The sequence below is a fragment of the Anoplophora glabripennis genome, unplaced genomic scaffold (assembly GCF_000390285.2).
Source record: "Anoplophora glabripennis isolate ALB-LARVAE unplaced genomic scaffold, Agla_2.0 scaffold905, whole genome shotgun sequence".
Lineage (NCBI taxonomy): Eukaryota > Metazoa > Arthropoda > Insecta > Coleoptera > Cerambycidae > Anoplophora > Anoplophora glabripennis.
The window spans coordinates 50,668-74,099 of record NW_019417432.1 but is presented as its reverse complement, the minus strand read 5'-3'; the positions used below and the strand labels follow the sequence as shown (position 1 = coordinate 74,099).

The 23,432-nt window shown below is 30.8% G+C and overlaps 3 protein-coding genes across 3 annotated transcripts; 1 reads left to right on the top strand and 2 right to left on the bottom strand.

The window, feature by feature from the left end:
- Positions 1-624: 624 nt before the first annotated feature.
- LOC108914534 (zinc finger protein 142-like) lies at positions 625-5,826 on the bottom strand. The gene is made up of 4 exons (XM_018720359.1): positions 5,596-5,826; positions 4,539-4,815; positions 3,725-3,912; positions 625-1,867 (listed from the first exon to the last, which is right to left on the bottom strand). The coding sequence occupies exons 2-4, from the start codon at positions 4,602-4,604 to the stop codon at positions 1,018-1,020; spliced, it is 1,104 nt and encodes a 367-aa protein (XP_018575875.1). The 5' UTR covers positions 4,605-4,815; positions 5,596-5,826; the 3' UTR covers positions 625-1,017.
- An 808-nt stretch (positions 5,827-6,634) lies between these two features.
- On the bottom strand, positions 6,635-12,041 carry LOC108914540 (zinc finger protein 142-like). The gene is made up of 4 exons (XM_018720367.1): positions 11,860-12,041; positions 11,464-11,763; positions 11,194-11,396; positions 6,635-9,585 (listed from the first exon to the last, which is right to left on the bottom strand). The coding sequence occupies exons 1-4, from the start codon at positions 11,974-11,976 to the stop codon at positions 8,736-8,738; spliced, it is 1,470 nt and encodes a 489-aa protein (XP_018575883.1). The 5' UTR covers positions 11,977-12,041; the 3' UTR covers positions 6,635-8,735.
- A 322-nt stretch (positions 12,042-12,363) lies between these two features.
- Positions 12,364-19,932, top strand: LOC108914526 (zinc finger protein 286A-like). The gene is made up of 4 exons (XM_023456290.1): positions 12,364-12,704; positions 12,775-13,074; positions 13,147-13,340; positions 18,160-19,932. The coding sequence occupies exons 1-4, from the start codon at positions 12,591-12,593 to the stop codon at positions 19,292-19,294; spliced, it is 1,743 nt and encodes a 580-aa protein (XP_023312058.1). The 5' UTR covers positions 12,364-12,590; the 3' UTR covers positions 19,295-19,932.
- The last annotated feature ends 3,500 nt before the right edge of the window (positions 19,933-23,432 follow it).

Genomic DNA, 23,432 nt, shown 5'->3' with positions numbered 1-23,432 from the left:
AATTTAAATTATTTGAACTCTTGGGGTTTTGTAACTTCAATATTAAATTTTATTTAAAGTGAAACAGAGCTAATTTCTTTGCAGTCATAATAATCGCATTTGGTCAGATGAAAACCCGCACACTACTCGTCGGTTTAGCTTTCAGAGGAGATTCGGCGTCAACGTATGGGCAGGAGTATATGGTGATCGTTTAATTGGGCCGCATTTTCTACCTGAATATCTGAATGGGCCGTGTTACTTTCAATTTTTAGTATAAGGCTTACAGCAAATTAAAAAGTTATCACAATGTTAATAAAAAATGATTTTTGGCAAGTCATGCTCAGACCTCCTCGAGATTCTTGCTGGATAACAATAACAATTTAATATGTTGATTGCATAATTATAAAAAAAATAATTTATAGCATTTTAAATTATTATTGGCTGATGTGAGCAAATCGTTTATTTATTGTCTTCATATGAGCGAAAATATATAAATATGGCAACACTGCATCTAGGGCGCTTTGTTCATATTGTAGCCATCATAAATTAATGACATTATGACTGAATCACCCTGTATAGATACCTAATTCATATTTTTTCATATTCATAATTTATACAGTATTATTCAGATATTTTATGTTGCATTATAACAAAACAGCTCCTAAAATTAAAAAAGGTCATCTCTCACACAAATCAAAATCTCGTAATGCGGTTTTCGTTACTCAGTTTTTCTCAAAACTTATGCCTGTGGCATCTAAACTAATTCTTTTTCTATCTTTCTATTCTCCAAAGTATCAAAAGAACACCATATATTTCTAATTTTAATTAATCTATTGCTTGTCCTTATACACAAAAAATGTACTTAACCTTTATAAAACTACATCCAGGCCCTGTCTGAACCGATGAGTTTCGTCACTATTTTATTTTTTACTTTTCGTCTTCATCCTGTAGTTTGCAGGGAATAAAGCTGCATTTATGCTTACTTCCAAATTCATGTTTTATAAGGTAGCTCCTTTGTGTGATTTCCTAACCACACGTTTAGCACTTGTATGATTGTGAAAGACTTTCATGCCCCACTTTATGACGTTTAAGACTGTACTTGCGTTTGGTCTTATAGTCGCACAAATCACATTCGTGCATTTCAACCGTTGAGGGATCCTTGTGCACCAACTGATGGGTTATAACTGCACATTTGTAACTGCTTTTGTACGGACACGTATCACACAAGTACATGGGCACTTCTGAACTGTCGGTGTGTTTTGACTGATGACGTGTAAAGCTGTGCTTGTATTTAGTTGTAAAATCACACAGATCACACTTGTACGTTTGTACTCTCGACGGGTCTACGTGTTTCAACTGGTGCGGCTTGAGCTTGTTTTTATATTTAGTCGTAAAATCACACGAGTCACACGAGTACATTTGGGTCTGAGAAAGGTCTATGTGTTTTAACCGATGACGTAATATGCTTATCTTATGCTTAGTTGTGAAATCACACTCAACACACATGTACATTTGGATCTCGGAGCAGTCTTTGTGTGTCAACTGATGTTTTTTTAGGGAATTATTATATTTAGTTTCAAAATCACACATATCGCATTTGTACAGTTTGACCTTAGAAAGGTCTTCGTGTTTTAACTGGTGGATTTTCAGTCCACCCCTGTACTTGGTGTGAAAATCGCAAATATCGCATTTGTATGCCGGTACTTCTGAAAAATCTTTGTGACTCAGTTGGTGATTCTCAAAATGGCTCTTGTACTTGGTTTCGTAGTTACACATATGACATCTGTACATACGGGCTTGTGAAGGGTTCTTTTGTATAGAGTGATGAGATTTTACACCGTTAGTCTTTGCTTTGCCATCGACTTCATCATCATATAGAAGAGCATCACTGAAAAAAGAAATGCAAATCTTGAGTGATGAAATTGAATGTATGGGTAAACTGAAAGTTTTAACAAAACAAAAAACTAGTGAGCAATTGTACAGGGTGATCTTAAATAGCCTTCCAATATTATTGACAGTATATTAAAAAATATGTGTACATGTTTAACTGTTTGTTGCAAACACTAAGGCACCTCATACACCAAGTTTTCAAAATTTGATCAATTCATTTCTGTCACAAAAATTTTACAATCAATGTTAATAATAACCAAATGAACTTCACACTGAGTCACACAAATCACACTGATATATTCACACTACCAAAAAGTCGGCGTGTCTCAGCTGTTTTTGATATCAAATGATATTGTGTGAAGCTATTTATTTGAGGCGAGGCATAGTTTTAGTCTTTTTTTATTATCACCAATCTTTAGTACTTTTTATGGATTTTTTTTGAAAACTTTGTTAACAATTTAAATAAAAAGCCCACTTTTACCATTTAGGAATTAAATACATTTCTAGATAATATTAATAACAACGAACAAACAACTGAACTTCCTTTGGAAATAGAAAACAATAATCCATTACTCTCTAGATATTTTAATCAAAAAGATGACAATTATTTGGAAACCAGTGTTTATGAGAAACCAACTCACACTAACAGATATCTACCTTTTAAGTCAAATCATCATACTGATATCAAGAAAAGTATAGTTAAATGTTTGTATGATACAAACCAATTGATTTCCACAAACAGTGAAATTTAGTGGTGTTTTACCACAATTTTGAGGAAGGCGAAAACAGATAGATATTCAGCGTGGGATTTTTCATAACAATAATTCTTAATGCAAGGATTTATTTCATTAATTTTAAAAACTTATAGGTAAGATCTTAACTGATGATATTGCTAGAAACAACTACTTTATGGGCTATATGAACTGGCTAGCATCGAATTATATCAGGAATATATAGAAAACGGCTAGTAAATAAAAATTAGAAATGAAATATCTGAATTTTTTATTTGAAAATTACACGACCGGGCTATTGAAAGCATTAACCAACGTAATCCTTCAAATAAAGATTTTTTATTCTTGTTGTTCTAACATCACCGCGGACGAAGACCAACACATGAATATACCCGCAATATGTAGGTCTTTTAACTATTCTATGTTCTGAGGATTGCTTTCTTGCTCCTTATAAATTGAATTACTAAATATTTAATATGACAAAATTATATGTAAAATACAAAACTTTTTGTAAAAATGACAATTATTGGTTAAAGATACAATTCACATTAATTTAGTCACACTGTCGACACTTTTGACGTCATTACAAAATTTAATTTTTTCTAAAAGTTTTGTGTTCTATATACAATTTTGTTTTATCAATATTTACCAATTATATTTATAAGGAGGCCAATTGAGGAAAACAATATTCAAATTGCAGAAATAGTCGAGATATATCTATCATGGCGTTGGTCTTTCTCGAAGATGTTAGAACAAAGACGCCTATTAATAGGAATTTCAACTATAATCTCATACTACTGTCCTACTTTTATTTAATAATAGGTGGACTCAAGGAGGAGTTACTTAAATAAGGTTTCTGTAATGTCTATAGTTTACTATATCACTAATTGATAATAATGGCTTGCGGTTTAAATTAAAATTTTTAAAATCAAATAAAAAATTATAAGCTTTTTGCAAAGATCGGAATAGATCTGTATCACTAATATTCCAAAGTGACATAACCTTCTCCATGATAACTTTTTATTCCATTTTTACTTTTCTATATTTCCATAGGTAGACCCAATAATCAATATTTCATTTATTATCTTAAACATACCACAACTGAACAGTTTTGGTGGACTTACCTCTCTGTATCTTCCAATTTTATATCTTTATACTCCATTTCGTTTGATGTCTCTTTACCTTCCAGTTCTGGTACAAGAGAATAAGTTTCAAATAATTCTCCTTTATGTTCACTTACTTCAGATTTTACATCTATCTCCTCAGTTTTTACGTGTAAATCTAACGATGGCGTCCAGGCTAGATTGCCATTCTACAACGTACGCTTTTAGATTGAAATACTTTTAATACACTTTAAACAAAAAGTATGACATACTTTTGTGTATTGCAGTCAGTGATGTAAAATGACCATCATTTAAACGTCATGACGCGGTCGACCGCGTCACGATAGGTTTTGTTTCTTAAATATTTAAATTATTATTATTTTTTATTACAATAAAATAAAATCACTTTATAGATACTTTTGATGATTTTATTAATGTTAATATTAAATTAATATGTATTAAATATTCATTGTCAATGCGGTAAGAAGTAGGTTTATGTTCCACCTGGTGACGTGGTGTCCTTAAAACTTAACCAATGGTAACAATTTTTTGTTTTATTACTTTATACTTGTCATCTATAGCCAAAGAACATGTGTTTTTTGTGTTGTTTGTTTTATAGTTAAAAACTTTTTTGATATTAATATAGTTTTGTTGATGAATTTATTAAGGCAATATTGAGATTCAGTAATTTATATTTTAGAAAAATGACATTAAATTACATTTAAGTACTGTTATTTTTCCTAACTGAAACTATTTATGACGTGTAATGACCGTCATGATCTGGTCACGAGTTTAAATGACGGTCATTTTACATCACTGATTGCAGTATACTTACCGTTTCTGGAATACACTTCTCGATCATATCATCCTCCATTTCATCGACTGATATAAATTCGCCCATTATTAGTGCTTACATAACCTACAAACTTTATGACTGTGTAATCAGTCGATTAAATATTTGCTTGGTGCTTCCTTTCCTTTAAGTCAATTGAACGTCCTGGTTCATCATCGACGAAAGGAATTAAAGCGTTATTAGTATAGAGACACCTCGACTTAAATTTGAATTACTTTCCATCAACAAACACTATGTGTTTACTTCTTTCCTCAAACTTCTGTAAGCAATTAACATCACATGAAAAAATTATTAAATATGTATACCTAGTTCAATCATCACTGTTAAATCGTATGTGTAAAAGTCTATATCTGATATTTTATAAAAATTTGTGTTGAAATATAGACGGTGCATTTGATCTAACCCTAAAGCTGAGTATCTGAAAATGAAATAAATAAAAATTCCCTTTAAAATGTTGCGCCACTTAAGTTTCGATCGACTGCTGTTGATCAAATTAACCAAAAAATAAACATTTTTAATTTGCTTTACCGCATTTGGATAGGTGCAATTTTCAAACACATCCGTTTTAGTTATGTCATCACACCCCAAGATTAGTTAAATTGAAAGGACGTGATGTAGAATCGAACTAACCTCAACAAAAATGAAACTTTTGAATATCTCAAATTTTCTCATTAGAGATTGCAAGTAAAGATAAGGTTCTGCATACCGGGAGTGTGTTGAGGACATTGACTGAAAGGGGTGTCACTAAAAATCGATTCTGCCTAAACATAGAATGAAATATGTTTTTTGTTTCGACTAATATGATTAACCTTGATCCATTGAAACTTCAGCGGCACAAAGTTTCAATATACTCACGCATTCTCTAAGTTTATTGGTTGTAACTAAGACTTACTAAGGCTACTCGGCACAGCAGAGTAGGTAAAAAACTTTGAATGATGTCTAGCAAAAAATTGTATTTTAAACACAAACAGGACACTAACTACTTAATCTACAATTACTTCTTAAATATACACTCTAAGAATTAAGTGAATGAACTTACCAATTTAAGCAGAAAAACGTTTAAAATGTTCCTTGTGATGAATTTTACCACTTCAAAATATTTATGGCTTGCAACACTGAGGAATAACCTACAATGCTCTTTTCAAAAATTCCCCATCCGAACAATTTATCTTCGATATCGAATTAAATACGTAAACAAGGATTATACGTAAATATAAGGATTTTTAAAGGAAATATTGTCCAAATATTTTCCTTTGGGCTAGAAGAGATATCACCAGTACATAATAAAAAGTATGTTGTTTATGTCATGTCTGTTTATGTCATAAACCATAGACAAAGTCGCTAAAAGGAGTGGATTGTCCACAAACTGCTGTTTCCCCCTCTTCGCACCACTTCTGCAGAATTACTTTGGAGTGGCGTCACTGGTATTGTAAATCGAATATCGTCTACGTCAATTATTGTTATGTCTGGTAATAAATTTACTAAATTTCAGTTTTAATATGTACTTGTTGAGTTCCTCTGTGTCTTGTACCATACAAACTGTTGTTCTTTAATTCTTTTACTGTTAGTATGTTCTTTAAGTACTATTGAGCTCACAAACTTTTATCCAAAACTATAACATAGTTTTGGATTATATAAATATAAAATATATAAATATATAAATAAATATATTATATAAAAATATCCTTTTCTATACCTACAGGTTTTCAAAAGATACTCAGTTAAGAAAGAGTGGACTGGACAGTACAAAAAATTTGTAGAAAGCGTTTTTATAAAAAGATTTATGCTGTACAAGGAGAATGAACTAGCTACAGTAGAATTAAAATCACTAGAAATACATTTTTGTCGTGTTCTATAGATAAATCCTCATAGAAATTTTCGTCATTCTGAAGTCGAAGAGCCACACGAAAAGAATAAACGCTGGTACTGGTAGTAAGTGAATTTTTAGAGTCTAGAGACTATAAAAAATTCATGAAACCGGTATTGTTAAATTGACTCAAGTATCAAAAAACCTAATTTACAAAAGAACTACGGGAATATTTAGACTTAATTTGAATTAGCCCAATAAAAAAAAACACTGATTCTCATTTTTTTATTTCTCGTGAATAGACCATATACAAACTTCACAATATCATTAAACATTAAGGTGTTCTAAGAACATAATAATTATTTAATATTTCAAATAATAAATAGGTTCTGAAATGGGCTGTCTTATTCATACATCAATTATGTTGTGCGTAATAAAATAAGGTGAATTGTTAATATTAATAGTTTTCAAAATAATCTCAAAAAAATAAAAAATAAATATATTAGGTATACAAACTCTTCAACTAATTGAATATACTTTATTAACAATTGTTTTAATAATACAAGTACTACTACAACTTATCGAGATATATTTACAACAAAATTAATATGCATATTTTTGTATAACCACCTTGCCGCCAGTGACAAATTTAAATAATCTTCATATATATAATCAACAAGTATTCCTTTTAAACCAAAGAAAGAAAATAACATTTTTTATATTTGCATCCATATTATTAAAGTTTTACTTATTATGAATTTACTGATGATATACGAAAGGTCCTAAAGTGTCGTATTCACATTTATCCCACATTCAAAAATTCAGAACCACAATGTCACGCTTGTACCAGGTAGCTCCTTTTGGTTGAGATTGCAGGGTCAGGCTAGAGTGTTAGAAAAATAGTAATATAGGTAACGCATATTCTTTTTTCGAGCTTAATTTTATGGTGAAAACGCATCCTGGCTAACTAGATTAGTATTATATATAGAGAAGATTTGTTGAATACAATATACATTCCAAGGCGTTTTACTTATTCTTAGCACTAGCAAAATAAATTAGTAAAGTTCCTAGATTGGCCAAATATCACAATTAATTATTCATATTTTGCTTTAACGTGGTTGTATAACAAATGTCGAAGGGCGATACACTTCTAGAGCGTGACCAGTGCGCATTTAAGGGCGGAGCTATTTTAGACATATTATTTGTTTCAGTCTATAGGAGAGTTTAAACAGCAAATAAAATAAAATAAGGAATAAAATAAGAAAGTTGAACATGCACATTTCTATGAAAGCGTTTATACATGTATAAATTATACATGAAATAAGCTAAAATAAGAATAACAATAAAAGATGGTTAACTTTAGTTTTCTTGTATTAATTTATCTTATTTTGTTTGGAAACTGATAATGCGCATGACCAAAATCTCTATTCAAAATGTTCCGCGTTGCCAATTATTCTAACCCAACACCTAACCTAAAAATATTATTTGAGGTTGAAATTTTTGGCGGTATATGAATTTTGAGATGGATGATAGAAATATTAAGCTGGGAGTGATGATATTGATGAAGATGATAGTAGCAGGCACTGCCATTATTGGTATTGGCCATAAAACGAAAAAGGGAAAATCACAGACACGAGTCATTGTCAGAAAAGTTGCGCTTTGCTTGGTTTATTCTTATTTCTTATTTTATTTTATTCATCTATATAAACCAATATTTTTTGCTTCTAATTCTTAATTAATTTTATTTTCTCCCTTATTTTATTTTATTTGCTGTTTAAACTCTCCTTATATTAAATTGTCTCCTGATATTTTCAGAATGAATAGTACACCAAAAAATAAAAGTACCGTTTTATATAAACTTTTAAATGAAAATAAAAAGATATACCCCTTTGAAGGAGTGTAACATGTTTCTTTCTGAGATATATTAAAATATCTAACTCATATTTTACTTATATTTACGACATATACTACGAGTAATTTACGCAGATGTTTTGTGTTCCAACTAAAAAAAATCTGCTGAAAATTGAAAAATGCCCTGTATTTTTTAAATTGACCAAGATATGATTATAAGGTCTTCATTAAGCAACTCTTCTTGACAATTATGCCTGTGACATTTAACTTTTTATATGTTTATGGTAAATACCAGAAAACCCAAAGTATCAAATTTAGACCATCATATATTTACAATTTCAATGAGATAACACCTATAGTTGTCCTTATACAAAAACATTCTTTATACATTTGTATAACTACACCTATGCCGTGTTTCAACTGATATAATTCGAGATTTTGTTTTGCTTTTCGTCTCTCTACTGTAGTTTGGGCTATATTTAAGCTTGGTTCTAAATCCACGTTTCCTATCCAAAAGTTCATCACTTGTATAATTGCGAAAGGCTTTCGTGTCCCATTTTATGACGTTTAAGATTGTTCTTGTGCTTGGTCTTATAGTCACACAAATCACATGTGTACATTTGAACCATTGAGGAATCCTTGTGCACCAATTGGTGTGTTCTTACTGTCCACTTGTCACTGCTTTTGTAGGGACACATATCACACGAGTACAATGGCCCTTTTGAACTGTCAGTGTGTTTCGACTGATGGCGCTTAAAGCTGTGCTTATATTTAGTTGTAAAGTCACACAAACCACATGTGTACATTTGTACTCTCGAAGGGTCTGCGTGCTTTAACTGGTGCGGCTTGAGCTTGTTTTTATATTTAGTTGTAAAATCGCACAGGTCACACGAGTACATTTGCGTCTCGGAAAAGTCTGTGTGTATCAATCGATGGCGTAAGACGCTTGTCTGGTGCTTAGTTGTGAAATCACATTTATCACACGTGTACATTTCGATCTCGGAACTGTCTTTGTGTGTCAAATGATGGTTGCTTAGGGACTTTCTATACTTAGTTTCGAAATCGCATATATCACACTTGTACACTTCAACCTTCGAAAGGTCTTTGTGTTTTAATTGATGGGTTTTCAAATCACTTTTGTACTTGGTGAGAAAACTGCAAGTATCGCATTTAAACGTAGGCACTTCTGAAAGCTTTCTGTGACTCAGTTGGTGGCATACGAAACGGCTCCTGTGCCTGCTTTCGTAGGTACACGTATAACACCTGTATATTCGGGCTTGTGAAGGATTCTCTTGTATCGACTGATGAGATTTTAGACCGACACTCTTGGCTTTGTTGTTAACGAGTTCATCAGCATAGACAGGAGGGACACTGGAAAAAAATATATAAATTGTGAAGGATGAAATTGAATGTATGTGTAAATTTTAAATTAAAAAAAAAACTGATATGCTATTATACAGAGTGATCTTAAATAGTCTCCCAATATTATCGACAGTATATTAAAATAATGTATGTTTTTAAACTTCATTTTGAAAATAGATAATAATAATAATAGAGATTGCAGATTATAGGCTACTAGGGAAACAAGTGTACTCTTGGTAAATTTTGTTTAATTGAACTATTTCCAAGAAGTTCTAATTTATATGAGTGAGACTATATTTTTAATTTCATCACATTGATCATGTGTTTTGAAATGCTAATCATTTCAAACAATTTATATACAACATATATTTTAAGTTGTTTTGGCTCAAATGAATTACAAATTTGCTCAAATTAATATACCACACACCACTTTCATACCACAAAGTATTTAAAAAAAAAATCAAATATAATTGAGCAGTTTTATTATAAGTACTATTAAAATATAGGGTATACATGTTCCAACATTATTTTTTATAGTAAAAGTTCATCGTTCTGCTTTTGTCCGAAATAAACACATCAATTTCTTTTTCATTAAAGTTTGGTATTTCTCGCGCCATTGATTTTTCAATAGATAGTATTGCAAGTGCTGTTGGTCTGTCTTTACAAACTAATTTAAACTTTTACAATCTTTTAAAAAATACAAAAAACATGTAGGTAACAAAATTTTACAGCACACGTAAAAAGATTACATTTAATAAAAAAAAAATAGCTGTGAATTATTATTTGATTACGGGTAGACTAAACAGAACCAAAACTGCATAGTAAAAATGCGCTACTCCCACTCTATCTTTCACTGCCGCGTGACGGTAACCATGACTACCACTGTAAACACTTTACAGATTTAGGGGCAAACTTCGAGAAGCCCACATATTCAGTGTTTCTCAAATGAATTTTGCAAGTTGAGTTAAATAGACTGTACATTAAAAATTTAACATTTCCTTTGTCACGTATTTCATACGGCTATTCTATTAAATTATCTAGATAACATTGTACTATAAATTTTAAATTAAATTTTTTTATAATGAAAATTTCTAGAGTTTTCAATATAATACATTTATTTACCGTGAGTTAATTTGCGTTTAAACTCTACTAATTTGATTTTTAGGGATATTCTACAATTCAATCATGTTGGAACAATTTTCCCGCTATATTTGCACAAAAACAATTGAAAAACTTACAATATTTGATTATATACTTAAAGTTTAAAATGTATAAAAAAAAAGTGTACATTAAAACTTATTTAACCACATATAGATACTGAATCTATTAGAAAATATGCAGGGTGAACTTTTCCGATGTGACAAGTGAATAAAAAAATTATTAAAACCTAAACTTCTGATTTTGTTGGTCCTCCTATGCCTCGTAAATATTTTGTTTATTATTGCACAACATTTAATATATTATGTTTCATTTACTGTAATGACCTTGATTTAAACTTCTACAATAATTTCATTTAAAATGGAAATAATCCATAAGGAATGTCCTAAAATTACTAAAAAATAACCGTACACTGTCCAGTCTAATTCTTTAACACTTGAAGAGTTCGTTGAAACTTACCTCTGTTCATCTTTATCGTTTACTTCAGTTTTTATTTCAACCTCTTCGATCTTAACACAAGATAGATCCTTTGTGGTTTTATCATCCGAAATATATTTAATTCTCTCTTGTATATCTAAACAGTTATTTAAGAAAGCACCATGGATATTCAAGAAATCAAGGCAAAATGAACATATAACTGGTTCCTTGGTCAAGCTAAAATTCTACAAAAAAAACTTTAGATTTTACGATAGAGGACCAGTCATTTCTAAAATAAAGAAGTATACGTACCACTTCTGGAATATAGTTATGAATCAGGTCAGTCTCCAGGACTTTTACTGATGTAAATTCACAGGTGACTAAATTCATGCACAATCGACAAATTCTGTCACCCTCTAGCTCTGTTCTTAAACGTCCTTCATCTTTCTCTTTAACGTAAATATCTGTTAAATCGACGGGTGCCGCATTTTCGGAATTGGCATAACGAAAAATAGTATCCTCAATGCCCATACACATCATTTTGAAATCAAAAGCTGCAAACAATTTTGTGGAACAGGAATTGCATATCACAGACTTATTCTCTTCTATATTCTGAAATTTACATTATTATGACAAAGTTAATTAACTCGGTTAAAAAAAATTTGAAGATACAAGATCTAAATACATTCACACTACAATTTTTCTTACCAGTTTTAACAAAAGAACATTTAAAACCTCATTAACGGTTTCTTCTATTATTTTAAAACTCCCATCACTTACGGCGTTATGGCAAAGCCTGCAAAGGGTTTCCCTAAAATTTCCCATTTATATTTTACATTATTTATTATACCAGTATAAAAATACTAATGACAAGACTGACACATACAAAAACAAACATAACCACAAAATCAGTGTTTCGAATAAGATCGTTAAAGAAGTGTACATACTTATCGACCTTGGCCTCGGCTGTGTTCTTTTAATAGGAGTTTACGAAAACTCAGTCTGGGGTTAGATTTGTGGTCTGGGTGTCTGGGTGATCAGAGGCGTTTTCGTTTGGCACCTAGAATATAAAATCCCGTGTTCGAATTGATAAAAATTCTGTTTGTCACTCAAGGTTGTTTTCCCCTTTCCCTTGATGCTCCGATCTAATTTTTGGTGTTTTGAATTTTGAAACCCTGAAAATATTTGAGGTTATGCTGTCATAGTTGTCAAATCTTAGTTTTGTAATTAAAATAAATAAAAAAAAAATCTATCTCATAAATACGGTTTGCTGTTGCTGGTCTGACAAAAGTGGCAAAGTCCACCAAACTAGGTTAATCTTATTTCTCTCGGAAATGCTAAAACACAGTTAATTAACCACGGTTTTTCGCCAAAAAAGTCTGTACTTTATGAATGAATGTATATTATGCAACAAAAACAGAAAACAGAACTAAATTCAAATGGAGAAAGATGAAGAAACATGTACTCTTTGCCTCAATATTATAAATGACAAAAATTTCAAAGTAATTGAAGAAGTTATTAAAGAAGTTCTAGACGTTCTTTTCATAAAGCTGGTAAAGTTATACTTAGACGATTGTAGCTTGTGTGTCTCTTCATTTATAATTTTTAACGGTGATATTTCAGAGAGTGGAAGATAATAAATCAGTAATATGTAATGCCTGTTCCATAAAACTGTTTGCGGCATTTAACTTCAAGGCAACCTGCATGGATACCGAAGACAGTATTTTTCCTTATGTTACTTCTGAAAATGCTGCACCAGTTGATTTGAAAGAAATTTACTTAAAAGAAATAAATAAAGGACATTTAAGCACGATATTTGAAGACGAGAGAATCTGTCGATTATGTATGCGGGTAATCACTTCTGGATTTACGATAGTAAAAGAAGTAGAGAGGGACATGGTCCATAATTACATTCCAGAAGTGGTAATAAATTTTGATTTAGTTTAATTAAATCGTCATTTATCTTTCATTTATGAACACGTTTTTTTTATACAGAACTTTAATTCCACTGAAGAGCCCGTCATGTGTAAAGGATGTCTGTTTTCATTGGAAACGCACAATATATTTTTAAAGGAGTGTTTAGATGTGACAAGGAAAATTGAAAATATTGATGAAAAAGAAGCAAAGAATGCCATACATGTTATCTCTGAAAATATCGATATAAAATCTGATGAAGATGATGAAAATGGGTAAGTTTTTAAATTATTGTTGGTTTTTGTAATGAATAAAGTTGATAAATCAATTTTTATTTGCCTTTGATAAAATTTATAAAATTAATCAACTTGTTAAAAATTTATATTTTTTATAAATGCAATATTTTTGTTGAACTTGAACCCAAACCTGCAAACCTTGTTTCGGATAAAGATTGATATAATTTCTCAATTTTTTTTGGGTCACTTTTTTGGGAATTAACGGAATGCCAAGTTGCTTTTCAACATAATATGCAAAGTGAATTACAAACCCTTCTAGTTTCTCTGATTTTTTTTGTTAAGACGACCTTGATTCTTCATTTGAGAAAATACAATTCTGTTTTACTCTCTAGCTTTTTGTTCTACAGTTTCTTTTGTATTTAACTCTGAATCGAATTCATTAAAATATTACTTAACGAATAGTCACAATACTTATAAATTATAAATAACTAGCTGGCCCGACAGACGTTGTCCTGTCCAAATTTCAATTTCAGTTCAAATGAATCGTGAGTTATGGTCTTGAGTTCATACAAATATCCTATGTAAAAAAGCATTTTCAGTTTTTCCCAAATTTTCCAATTTTTCAGGCAACTTTTCCAGTTTTTCTCTCCCTAAAAATCTTATTCGGACTATTACAAACATAGTACAAAGTCATAGTTTGGAACTACATCTAAAGATGTCATAGCTACAAGGTAATACGGTCTCCCACCATTGCTAATAGGCCAGGAAAAAGAGCTAGGAAATGACCATTTCCCGACTTTTTGTTTCGGCAAGCTGAATTTATCACTATAGATGCTAAATATTATGTACAATATCATATTAGTTCTCACAGTCATAAAAATGGGGGGAAGATTGTTTACAGGGTGGTTAATTGTATAATTTTTACGTAAATTCACGTTTTTCGCTTATAACTTTTTTCCATGAGAAAACAGTAAAGTACTGTTTTTTTCGTCTTCAAAAGACCTACAAAACTAGCCCTCGATCATAAAAAATATTGATTAGATCAAAAGTTATAAACAGAAGAGGTTTATTTATGACTTTTGAATTAAACATTTGCGTTATTATTACCAGAACGTTTTGGCATCGCATCCTCTCATTCCTTATCACTGTCTAATAATTCACACAAAATCTGGAATTGGTAAGTTGAATATAGTTTACAAGTTATGACCTTATAAATAAATTAACTAATTATTAGTCTGGACGATCCCGAGCATCTTCCACAATCGCACTGATTTTTTTCATGGTGGATTTCATAATAATACATTTTGAAAACTATCATTTTTGGCATCAATAAAAATGCTACAATAACCCTTTTTTTCGAAAAGTAGATATAACAAAAAATTTTGTATATTTCTTAATTTAAAAAAGACACTTTTTTGCTTGCCGAGGGCTACATTTACAACAAGTAACAAATTTCAAAACCTTAATTTGCAAGAGATACAGTAAAAACAAAAAAAGTCGATTTTTGACAATGTTTTCGATATATCTCGAAAAGTAATATAGCAATCGATATATTTAAATATACGAATCGATAGGTTTTTTTAATAGCTACAACTTTCTCATTTAACTTTTTTTGATTGGAGTTCAAGTGTTTGTATTAGTGAAAAACCGTTTTTTGACGTTTATGAATTTTTAAGGTTAACTTCGTTGTTTATGCGCCACAGGAAAAAAATACTATCTTAGATATTTTTTTAATTGTCACTTTTCTGCAATATTTTCAATTTTTTTGAGCCATGTTTGACAGATCTATAACATTACCGACATTTTTTTTTTAAAGGCCGTATTATATTTTATAGTATAAATAGATAGTCCTTCTAAAGATGAAATCAACGGTATAAAGGCATACCTCCTTTTTTGTCATAGTCTTTAAAAAATGCAGTAATTAAATGAAAACAATAATTTAGTACTACTTTTGATTTTATTACAGCAAATGTTCAAAGTGGCCCCCATTAGCGGTGTTCAAAATTATCAGTTGAATAACATTTGGTGTTATGTTTGGAACTTCTTTGATACGATTTTTCAGTCCTTCGATAGTGTCTGGTCTGTTCACATACACTTTGCTTTTTAGATAACCCCACAAAAAAAAATCTAATGGGGTTAAGTCAGGGGAGCGTGGTGGCCATTCAAACGACCCTCGTTTGCCTATCCATCGATTTGGGAAAACTTCATTAAGGTAATTTCTTACATCGAGGCGAAAATGTGGAGGGACACCATCTTGTTGGAATCAAACATCACCAGCAGGCATATCGTGTTCATTAGGGTTAGCAAAAATAAATTCCAGGGCTGGAATCAGCGGAAAACGCAAAAAATCTAAATAAATGTTGCCTGTTAAATTGCCCTCAAAGAAATAAGGTCCCAGTCCTACTATTCCAGTCCAAACATTCACTTTTTCCAGCTGTTGTGTATGTTTTTCTTACATCCAATGCGGATTTTCTGGGCTTCAAAATCTAGTATTTTGCCTGTTTACGGTTCCGTTTAAGCAAAAAGTTGCTTCGTCGGTGAAAATTATGTAATTTTTTAAGTTTGGTTGTCTTAAATAAATAGATTTCTAATTTCCTCGCAAAATTGTAATCTTCTATCTGTGTCATCTACCCATAGTTCTTGTAAGGATGGATTGTTCCTTCAAACTTTTTGTATACTTTACTTATTGTAGATCGACTAATTCTCTGGTCTGGATACTTATGGTGAAATATCAGTCACTAAGGATTTTTCGCATAAACGGGAAACCATTTTTCAAAATAATTTAACAACGAATGAATTGGAACTAAAACGATTCACGTTATACGTAAGGTACTCTGGTGAATTTTATGTGCTTATTAAGATTAATAAAGAGTAGGTACGTTTTGAAAGTACAGCAAAGACTATGATTGTTTGAAATAGTCGTCAGTACGACATAAAAGACAATTTTTTACATTTTTTTGACAACTGTGACAAAAAAGTAGGTATAACCTTATATCGCTGAATTCGTCTTTAGAATTTATACTATAAAATATAAAGCGTCCTATTCATAGATAAGATATACTATGTAAGAAATAGATAGGCAACCCGATGAAAAAATGCATTAAATACGCCATCGGTGTTTGGAGTAAGAAACACTTTCAAGGGCAATTATTGCACATACGAGGGGTATAAGATAAGTTCATTGGGTGTAAAGGGGCATACGATAACTTCTCATTATATTCGTAAGGTGATTTGCAAACATTGACCAAAAATGAAACCTCGTATTCTTTAGTGAATTTTAAGAGGGCTCTTTCGTATAAAGCTTTTATCTACGAAGTTTCGTTAAAAAAATACAGGGTATTAAAATTTAAAAAATATTTAATTTTTTTTTCAAATAATAAAAATTAAAAAATAAATGGTGCAGGGTATTGCTGGAATATTTGTGTCTAAATAAAAAAGTATGCCACTGCTTTATTGTAACAATCATATTTTCGCATTCCTCTTCCAATTTTCTACAAATTACTATTCTTTCATATTTTTCCAAAAAAGCCTGATTTCCTGAGTAAAACTTAAAAAATTAACTGAAGACACACTTCGATATTAGAATACAATGCTGTTTAATCGTTACATTAGTAGGCTGTGTTTGCGCAAATTGAGGTATTTTTGAGCATTTACTCAAATAAAATCATCTATGAGATGTTCTTTATTCGATTAAATAATAGATTAAAAAAAGTGTTTCTATTGTAATTTAAACTATGTTTTTAGTTCAACGAAAATGTTTTTTTTTTTCGAAAAACATAAAGGGGTGGTGATTTGTAGAAAATTGTAAGAAGAATCCGAAAATATCATAATACAGCCCTGTATCTCAGCCACTGGAACATTGTTTTTTAAGAAAATGCTTCCGATTTTGTACAGTATTTACATACATTCATGTGATTAATTTCAAATTATTTCACTCACTAGTTTCTATATATATAATGTTATAAAAAATTAAAAATATTAATTTAACACTGGATTGTTTTAGTGAACCGTCCTAGACAAAAACTTTATATGAAAGACCTACCTTAAAATTCACTAAAGAATTCGAGGTTTCATTTTTTGTCACTGTTTGTAAATCACCATGTAGTTCATTTGTAAATTGATGTCATTGGCAATGTTTCACGTATAATTTCTTCATTCACATATTACATTTTCTGAAAATTCTAAAATTATATTGTAACGTATGAATCATGATGAAGTTCCGGCGTCAGCTGTTAAATTTCAAAATGAATGCTAACAAAGACAACAAAAATTTATTTTGTCTCTGTCTAAAAAAGGACAGACACATATCGCTGTCCTCTCGGGCTCTGGAGTCAAGTAGTGGGGGTAATTTTCAATCTCTTACCAGTAAAGTTGTCAGTAATGTTATAAGTCTGTCAAACATGGCTCAAAAAATAGAAAGTATTGCAGAAAAATGGCAATTTCTATTTACTAATTGACCTGTTTCAGTTATATTTTTAAATTTCAACTAAAATAAAAATATGTATTTTGTTCCATCATTTTGGGACACACTGTATATTTTATTGTTACTATCAGACACTCCACCAATTTGTTATCCAACAGATAATTGTTAGACATGACGGAACATTTCTTCCATCAAAAGTTTTTCAATATTACTTTTGCAATTTAAAATAAGAAATCTCCAACACAAAAAGTTTGTGAGTTTTATATGCCACTCATTCACTTTGACTTCTGTCAAAAAAATTTCAAAGCCTACTATATTCTTATACTTCAAAAATATATTCTGATTTTATGGCAGTTTTAAACCGTGAAGTCCTTAAATCTTAGTAATGTGTTTAATGACCATTTATTTAAGTAATTCCTTTATTAATTTTTTCAGTAAGACGTCGATCCATGACTCAGATGAATTCATCGACCGCAGTCCAGTAAGTGTACAAATGCCAAAAAATAATAGTGCCCTTAAGTATCGTAGGTCGAAAGACAAAAAGCAATCAAAAGTCTACAAGTGCGAGTTTTGCACTTTTGAGGGTAAATATAAGAGCAGTATCATAAGGCACACGTTAACACACAGTAAAAAAGTTTCGAAGAGTGTTCTGTACGAATGCGACGTGTGCGATTACAGGTGCAAGCAAAAGGGCAACCTTTTGAAACATCAGTTGACGCATAAACACCCATCCGAGATACAGATGTTCGAATGCGATAAGTGTAATTATAGAACTAAACAGAAAAAACATCTTAGGAACCATCAAATAACACATAACAATTTTTCTGATGTGAAAACGTACGAGTGCCACTTGTGCAACTTTAAGACAAAGCATAGGGGCAGTATTGTAGGTCACGTATTAATTCATTCGACAATTAAGATTTACAGGTGTGATATTTGTGATTACAAGAGCAATAAAACACGTTATCTGAAGAACCATCAACGTAAACACAAACAAGCCTCTGAGATGTGTTTGTACCAATGTGACAAGTGTGATTTCAAAACTAAATACAAAGAAAGTATTCAAGGACATGAGCTAAGGCATAAGGACCCATCTGAAGTGGAGATGCACGGATGTGATAAGTGCAGTTATAAAACTAAATTTAGGAGTGAGTTAAAAAAGCATCAAATCACGCATGAGGATTTGTCGAACGTGCGGGCGTACCAGTGTGATAAGTGTGATTACAGAGCTAAGCGAAAGAAAAATCTTACAAGTCATCAACTGATACATAAAAAGCTATCTGAAGTGACACTACACTCGTGTGCATATTGTGATTATAAATCAAGATATAAGAACGGTGTTAAGTATCATGAGTTAACGCACGTCCACACAGAAATGTACAAATGTAACGAATGTATTTATGAGACTAAGATAAAATGCAGTTTAATTACCCATATGTTGACTCACAAGGACCTGACTGAAGTTCGTTTATATCAGTGCGATAGGTGCAGTTACAGAACTAAATATAAGAGCTCATTAAAAAAGCATCAATTGGGACATGAAAATTCTTCGAAAAAAAAAGCCATATGAATGTGAGAAGTGTCAATACAGAACTAAACTGAAACGGTGTCTTTCAGCCGTCAACTAAGACACAAAAAACTTTTTGAAGCGCCAACATTAAAGTGACTTGCAATTATAAGAAAAAATATAGAAGCATATGTTGTTTTTGAATACACGTAAGGTCAGCATATTGACATGAGAAGCTCTGATATTTCATACATTTTATTAAAGAAAATAATAATTATGTAATCACAGAAACAAATATAAAAGGTATATAAAAGGTAATATAAAATAAACCGAAATAAACAGATTATTCAGATTACTGTAGTGATGTGAGTGAAAATATATAACAAATTGATATATATCAATTTTTGATACATATCAGCTATTATATATATGTTAATAGCTGATATATATCAATTTTCCCGCCATTTCATCAATAAAGCCAAATTTCAAACATAACCTTACATTTTAAAACTAAAAACTTGTGGTGTGGTAGGCTTGAGCTGGACCGTAGTAGCTCTTGGGTACCTGGCATATTTCTGACAAAAGTGAATATAAAAATCTGAAATTTTAGGGGTGTACTATAGATGGGAAGAACTAAGAGCGCACCTGATTTCAACTCGCCCTTTCCACCCTAGTAAAATTTCAGATTTTTAAGTACTACTTTAAAGAAGTTTCTTTATTATCATAAGTTTTTGATAATTTTTATTTCAATTTTTATCTTTAATTTTTTTTAAGTACGTATTGTGATATACAAAGACTAAATTTTCTTGATCTAGAAATTTCCCATTTTTTATTTCTGGGTTGATAAAACTAAATTGCTAATAAACAGCGTACTTGCTTATAAACAGTCAGTAGTACGCAACAAAAATTAGAAGTCGTTATGATAAAAAAAATAAAAAATTCCAATCTAAATATGAAAAAAAAAATAAAGATCACTTGATAACTTTTCTAAAAGTTCATATATATGACATGTATTTGGTGTCAAATTAATCAGCAAGGCATTAGCAATATAAAAAAACTAATTTGAGTATAGTTTTTCTTTTAACAAAATTCATCTGATATATATAATGATATATATTTTGATATATATCACCCAAAACTAAATAGCATGCTATTTTACATCACTAGTTAATAGCTGATATATATCAATTTTCCCGCCATTTCATCAATAAAGCCAAATTTCAAACTTAACCTTGCATTTTAAAACTAAAAACTTGTGGTGTGGTAGGCTTGGGTTGGACTGTAGTAGCTCTTGAGTACCTGGCATATCTCCTTCAAAAATGAATATAAAAATCTGAAATTTTAGGGGTGTACTATAGATGGGAAGAACTAAGAGCGAACCTGATTTCAACTCGCCCTTTCCACCCTAGTAAAATTTCAGATTTTTAAGTACTACTGTAAAGCAGTTTCTTTATTATCATAAGTTTTTGATAATTTTTATTTCAATTTTTATCTTTAATTTTTTTTTAAGTAGGTACCTATTGTGATAAAAAATTGTGATATAAAGTCTAAATTTTCTTGTTCTAGAAATTTCCCATTTTTTATTTGTGGGTTGATAAAACTAAATTGCTAATAAACAGTGTACTTGCTTATAAACAGGCATTGTATCATATTATTAAGTACGCAACAAAAATTAGAAGTCATTATAATATGTAGTAGTAATATGTAGTAGTAATATATAATATAGTAATCATAATTATAATGAATTTATTAATTAAAACAACAACCTATTTCAAATAGATTATTACTTTTCCTATAAAGTGTCTTAATGTAAATATGATAAAAAAAATAAAATATTCCAATCTAAATATGAAAAAAAATAAATATCACTTGATAACTTTTCTAACAGTTCATATATATGACATGTATTTGGTGTCAAATTAATCAGCAAGGTATTAGCAATATAAAAAAACTAATTTGAGTATAGTTTTTTTTTAACAAAATTCATCTGATATATATAATGATATATATTTTGATATATATCACCTAAAACTAAATAGCATGCTATTTTACATCACTAGATTACTGTGAAGGTTTCACCATGAATTCTCGGTTAATATTTGGGCTGCCCTAATCGATAACTTATTGATTGGTCCTGTCGTTCTTCCTGCGAGGTTAAATGCAGACAATTACCTTCAATTTCTTATTGACGAACTGCAAGGACTTTTAGAGGATGTTCCACTGAATGTTCGCCTACACATATGGTTTCAAATGGATGGGACACCACCACATTTTGGAGTGCTGTCCGAAATTGTGTTACCGTCAATTATCCACGATGGATTGGTCGAGGTGGCCCTGTTGCCTGGCCACCTGGATCACCCGATCACAATCCCCTTGATTTTTATTTATGAAAGTTTTAGTCTACTCGCAAGTTTCAAATACAAGAGAAGAATTATTAGAGAGACAAAACAAGCGCCAAATGCGGATAACTACGTCATCTGTTGGCTTACGGGCACAAGCCTATATTCAACAAGGGGCAACATTTTAAAAATATTATTAATTGACCTTTCCTTTAATATCATTTTTTATTTACTTTGAGAATGAATTATCTGCCAATGATTCATAGGCGTGTACATTTGAAACAAATAAACACGGATATACAAGTGTTGGGTTTTTTTACTTGAAAAGAAGTGTACTTTACGCCCCCAAAATTTGGACATAACGATACGGGTATTTTATCGAACAAAATAACGGTTATCTCATTTTTGTTTTATGTTTGTGTCTCGTTACACAACTTCTATTTTTAAATAGTATGTCTTTTTCTTATAAATGTAATTTTGAAATGGTAATTTTGCCGAAGAAAAGCAATTAGCAAATGTATTTTAAATTATTTAATTGAATTTGAAAATTAAATACAACTAAGATGTTATTTAAAACTTTACTTGCCAATCAGACTGATTATGATATTATAATTTGATTGAAAGTAAATTATTAGATTATACATTTTTTTAATAAATTTAAAATCAGCCCATTAATGTGTACAAAATTTGTTTTATTTATTAAATATGTACATTCTCTTCGTATTATCTTCACTGTATGAATAATTTATCTATATTAATTCGTTATTTAAGAAATTATTGACAAAAAATCACTTGGTGTGTAGCAAGCGGCTGATTTTGGCCATTGGAACGAAACATATGTTCTTTACAGTTCGGATTCGGAAAACTTTTTGTTCTCAAAATAAGAACCGGGGACAATATTTCCATTTTCGGATCGTGTCCTTAACACGCTGCATTAACAACATCGGCCTATGGCGGCGTCACCTGTTGCTTGTAGCGATTTCCGGAGCGGCGACGGAAGTTTTGGAAAGGTTGGTGAAAATTGTAATTCCGCCCCGTGTCTTCTGCTGCTCGGGAATAGTAGCTTGGGTCCCTTAAGACGTGGTTCTCGGCTCTGGCAGCCCTGCATGGATTGGTTTTTGATGGCTTCACGGTCTCGGCTGGAAAGATGAGCGAATATTTTAGGTCCGCTCGGGACCCACATAAAGCAATATTTCAGAATAAGGATGTATTTATTACACACAACAGTTATATAGATAATGATTTAAAATCGCGTTTTTAATTTTAATTTTTTAATTATTCGTCCTGATATCAGTGTCGGGCTATTATGTTTAGATATGTTTTATGTTTAATTAATTAATTATTTTTGAATATCATTAGTTCAGATTTAAGTTTTTTATGTCAGCATTTATAAATAGAAAGCTCAATCATTAGAATGTAATTTACTGCATAAATTCGATGGATTGTACAGAAAATGAAGCATATTCTAATTAATCCTTATACAGAGTGAGCTCTTGAAAACGAAACAGAACGAATAACTCTCAGGAAAATAATTTTTCCGAAAAACGCCGACACAGATCGATTTTTGATCGAAGAGGGGCATCTTTTTACATAAATTTCTTGTTACACTCCCTAAAAATCTTGAAGGAGGGTTAAGTGACATGTTTGAAATGTTATCTAATTCTCTACACAACTCTGTTTTATTTTTTTAATTTGACCGATTAGTTTCAGAGATAGATTGTTAGTGAAAAAACCCACTATTTACAAATTTATTTGCAAATTAAGTGTTCAAATTGACGATCACACAATAATATAAGTATATTAAACATTTATAGTAGTTTTAAAAAGGAATCAACAGTTTACTGCAGCTGATGGAGAAAAAA

Bases quoted from the DNA above. Each gene is read 5' to 3' on its own strand.
- LOC108914526 (XM_023456290.1), top strand. From the start codon at position 12,591: ATGGAGAAAGATGAAGAAACATGTACTCTTTGCCTCAATATTATAAAT. The intron at 13,075-13,146 runs GTAATAAATTTT...TTTTTTATACAG, and splicing joins ATAATTACATTCCAGAAGTG to AACTTTAATTCCACTGAAGA. The intron at 13,341-18,159 runs GTAAGTTTTTAA...TAATTTTTTCAG, and splicing joins GATGAAGATGATGAAAATGG to TAAGACGTCGATCCATGACT.
- LOC108914534 (XM_018720359.1), bottom strand. From the start codon at position 4,604: ATGGGCGAATTTATATCAGTCGATGAAATGGAGGATGATATGATCGAG. The intron at 3,913-4,538 runs GTAAGTATACTG...CGTACGTTGTAG, and splicing joins AGAAGTGTATTCCAGAAACG to AATGGCAATCTAGCCTGGAC. The intron at 1,868-3,724 runs GTAAGTCCACCA...TTCTTTTTTCAG, and splicing joins AAATTGGAAGATACAGAGAG to TGATGCTCTTCTATATGATG.
- LOC108914540 (XM_018720367.1), bottom strand. From the start codon at position 11,976: ATGGGAAATTTTAGGGAAACCCTTTGCAGGCTTTGCCATAACGCCGTA. The intron at 11,764-11,859 runs GTAAGAAAAATT...TGTAAATTTCAG, and splicing joins ATGTTCTTTTGTTAAAACTG to AATATAGAAGAGAATAAGTC. The intron at 9,586-11,193 runs GTAAGTTTCAAC...ATTTTTTTCCAG, and splicing joins AACGATAAAGATGAACAGAG to TGTCCCTCCTGTCTATGCTG.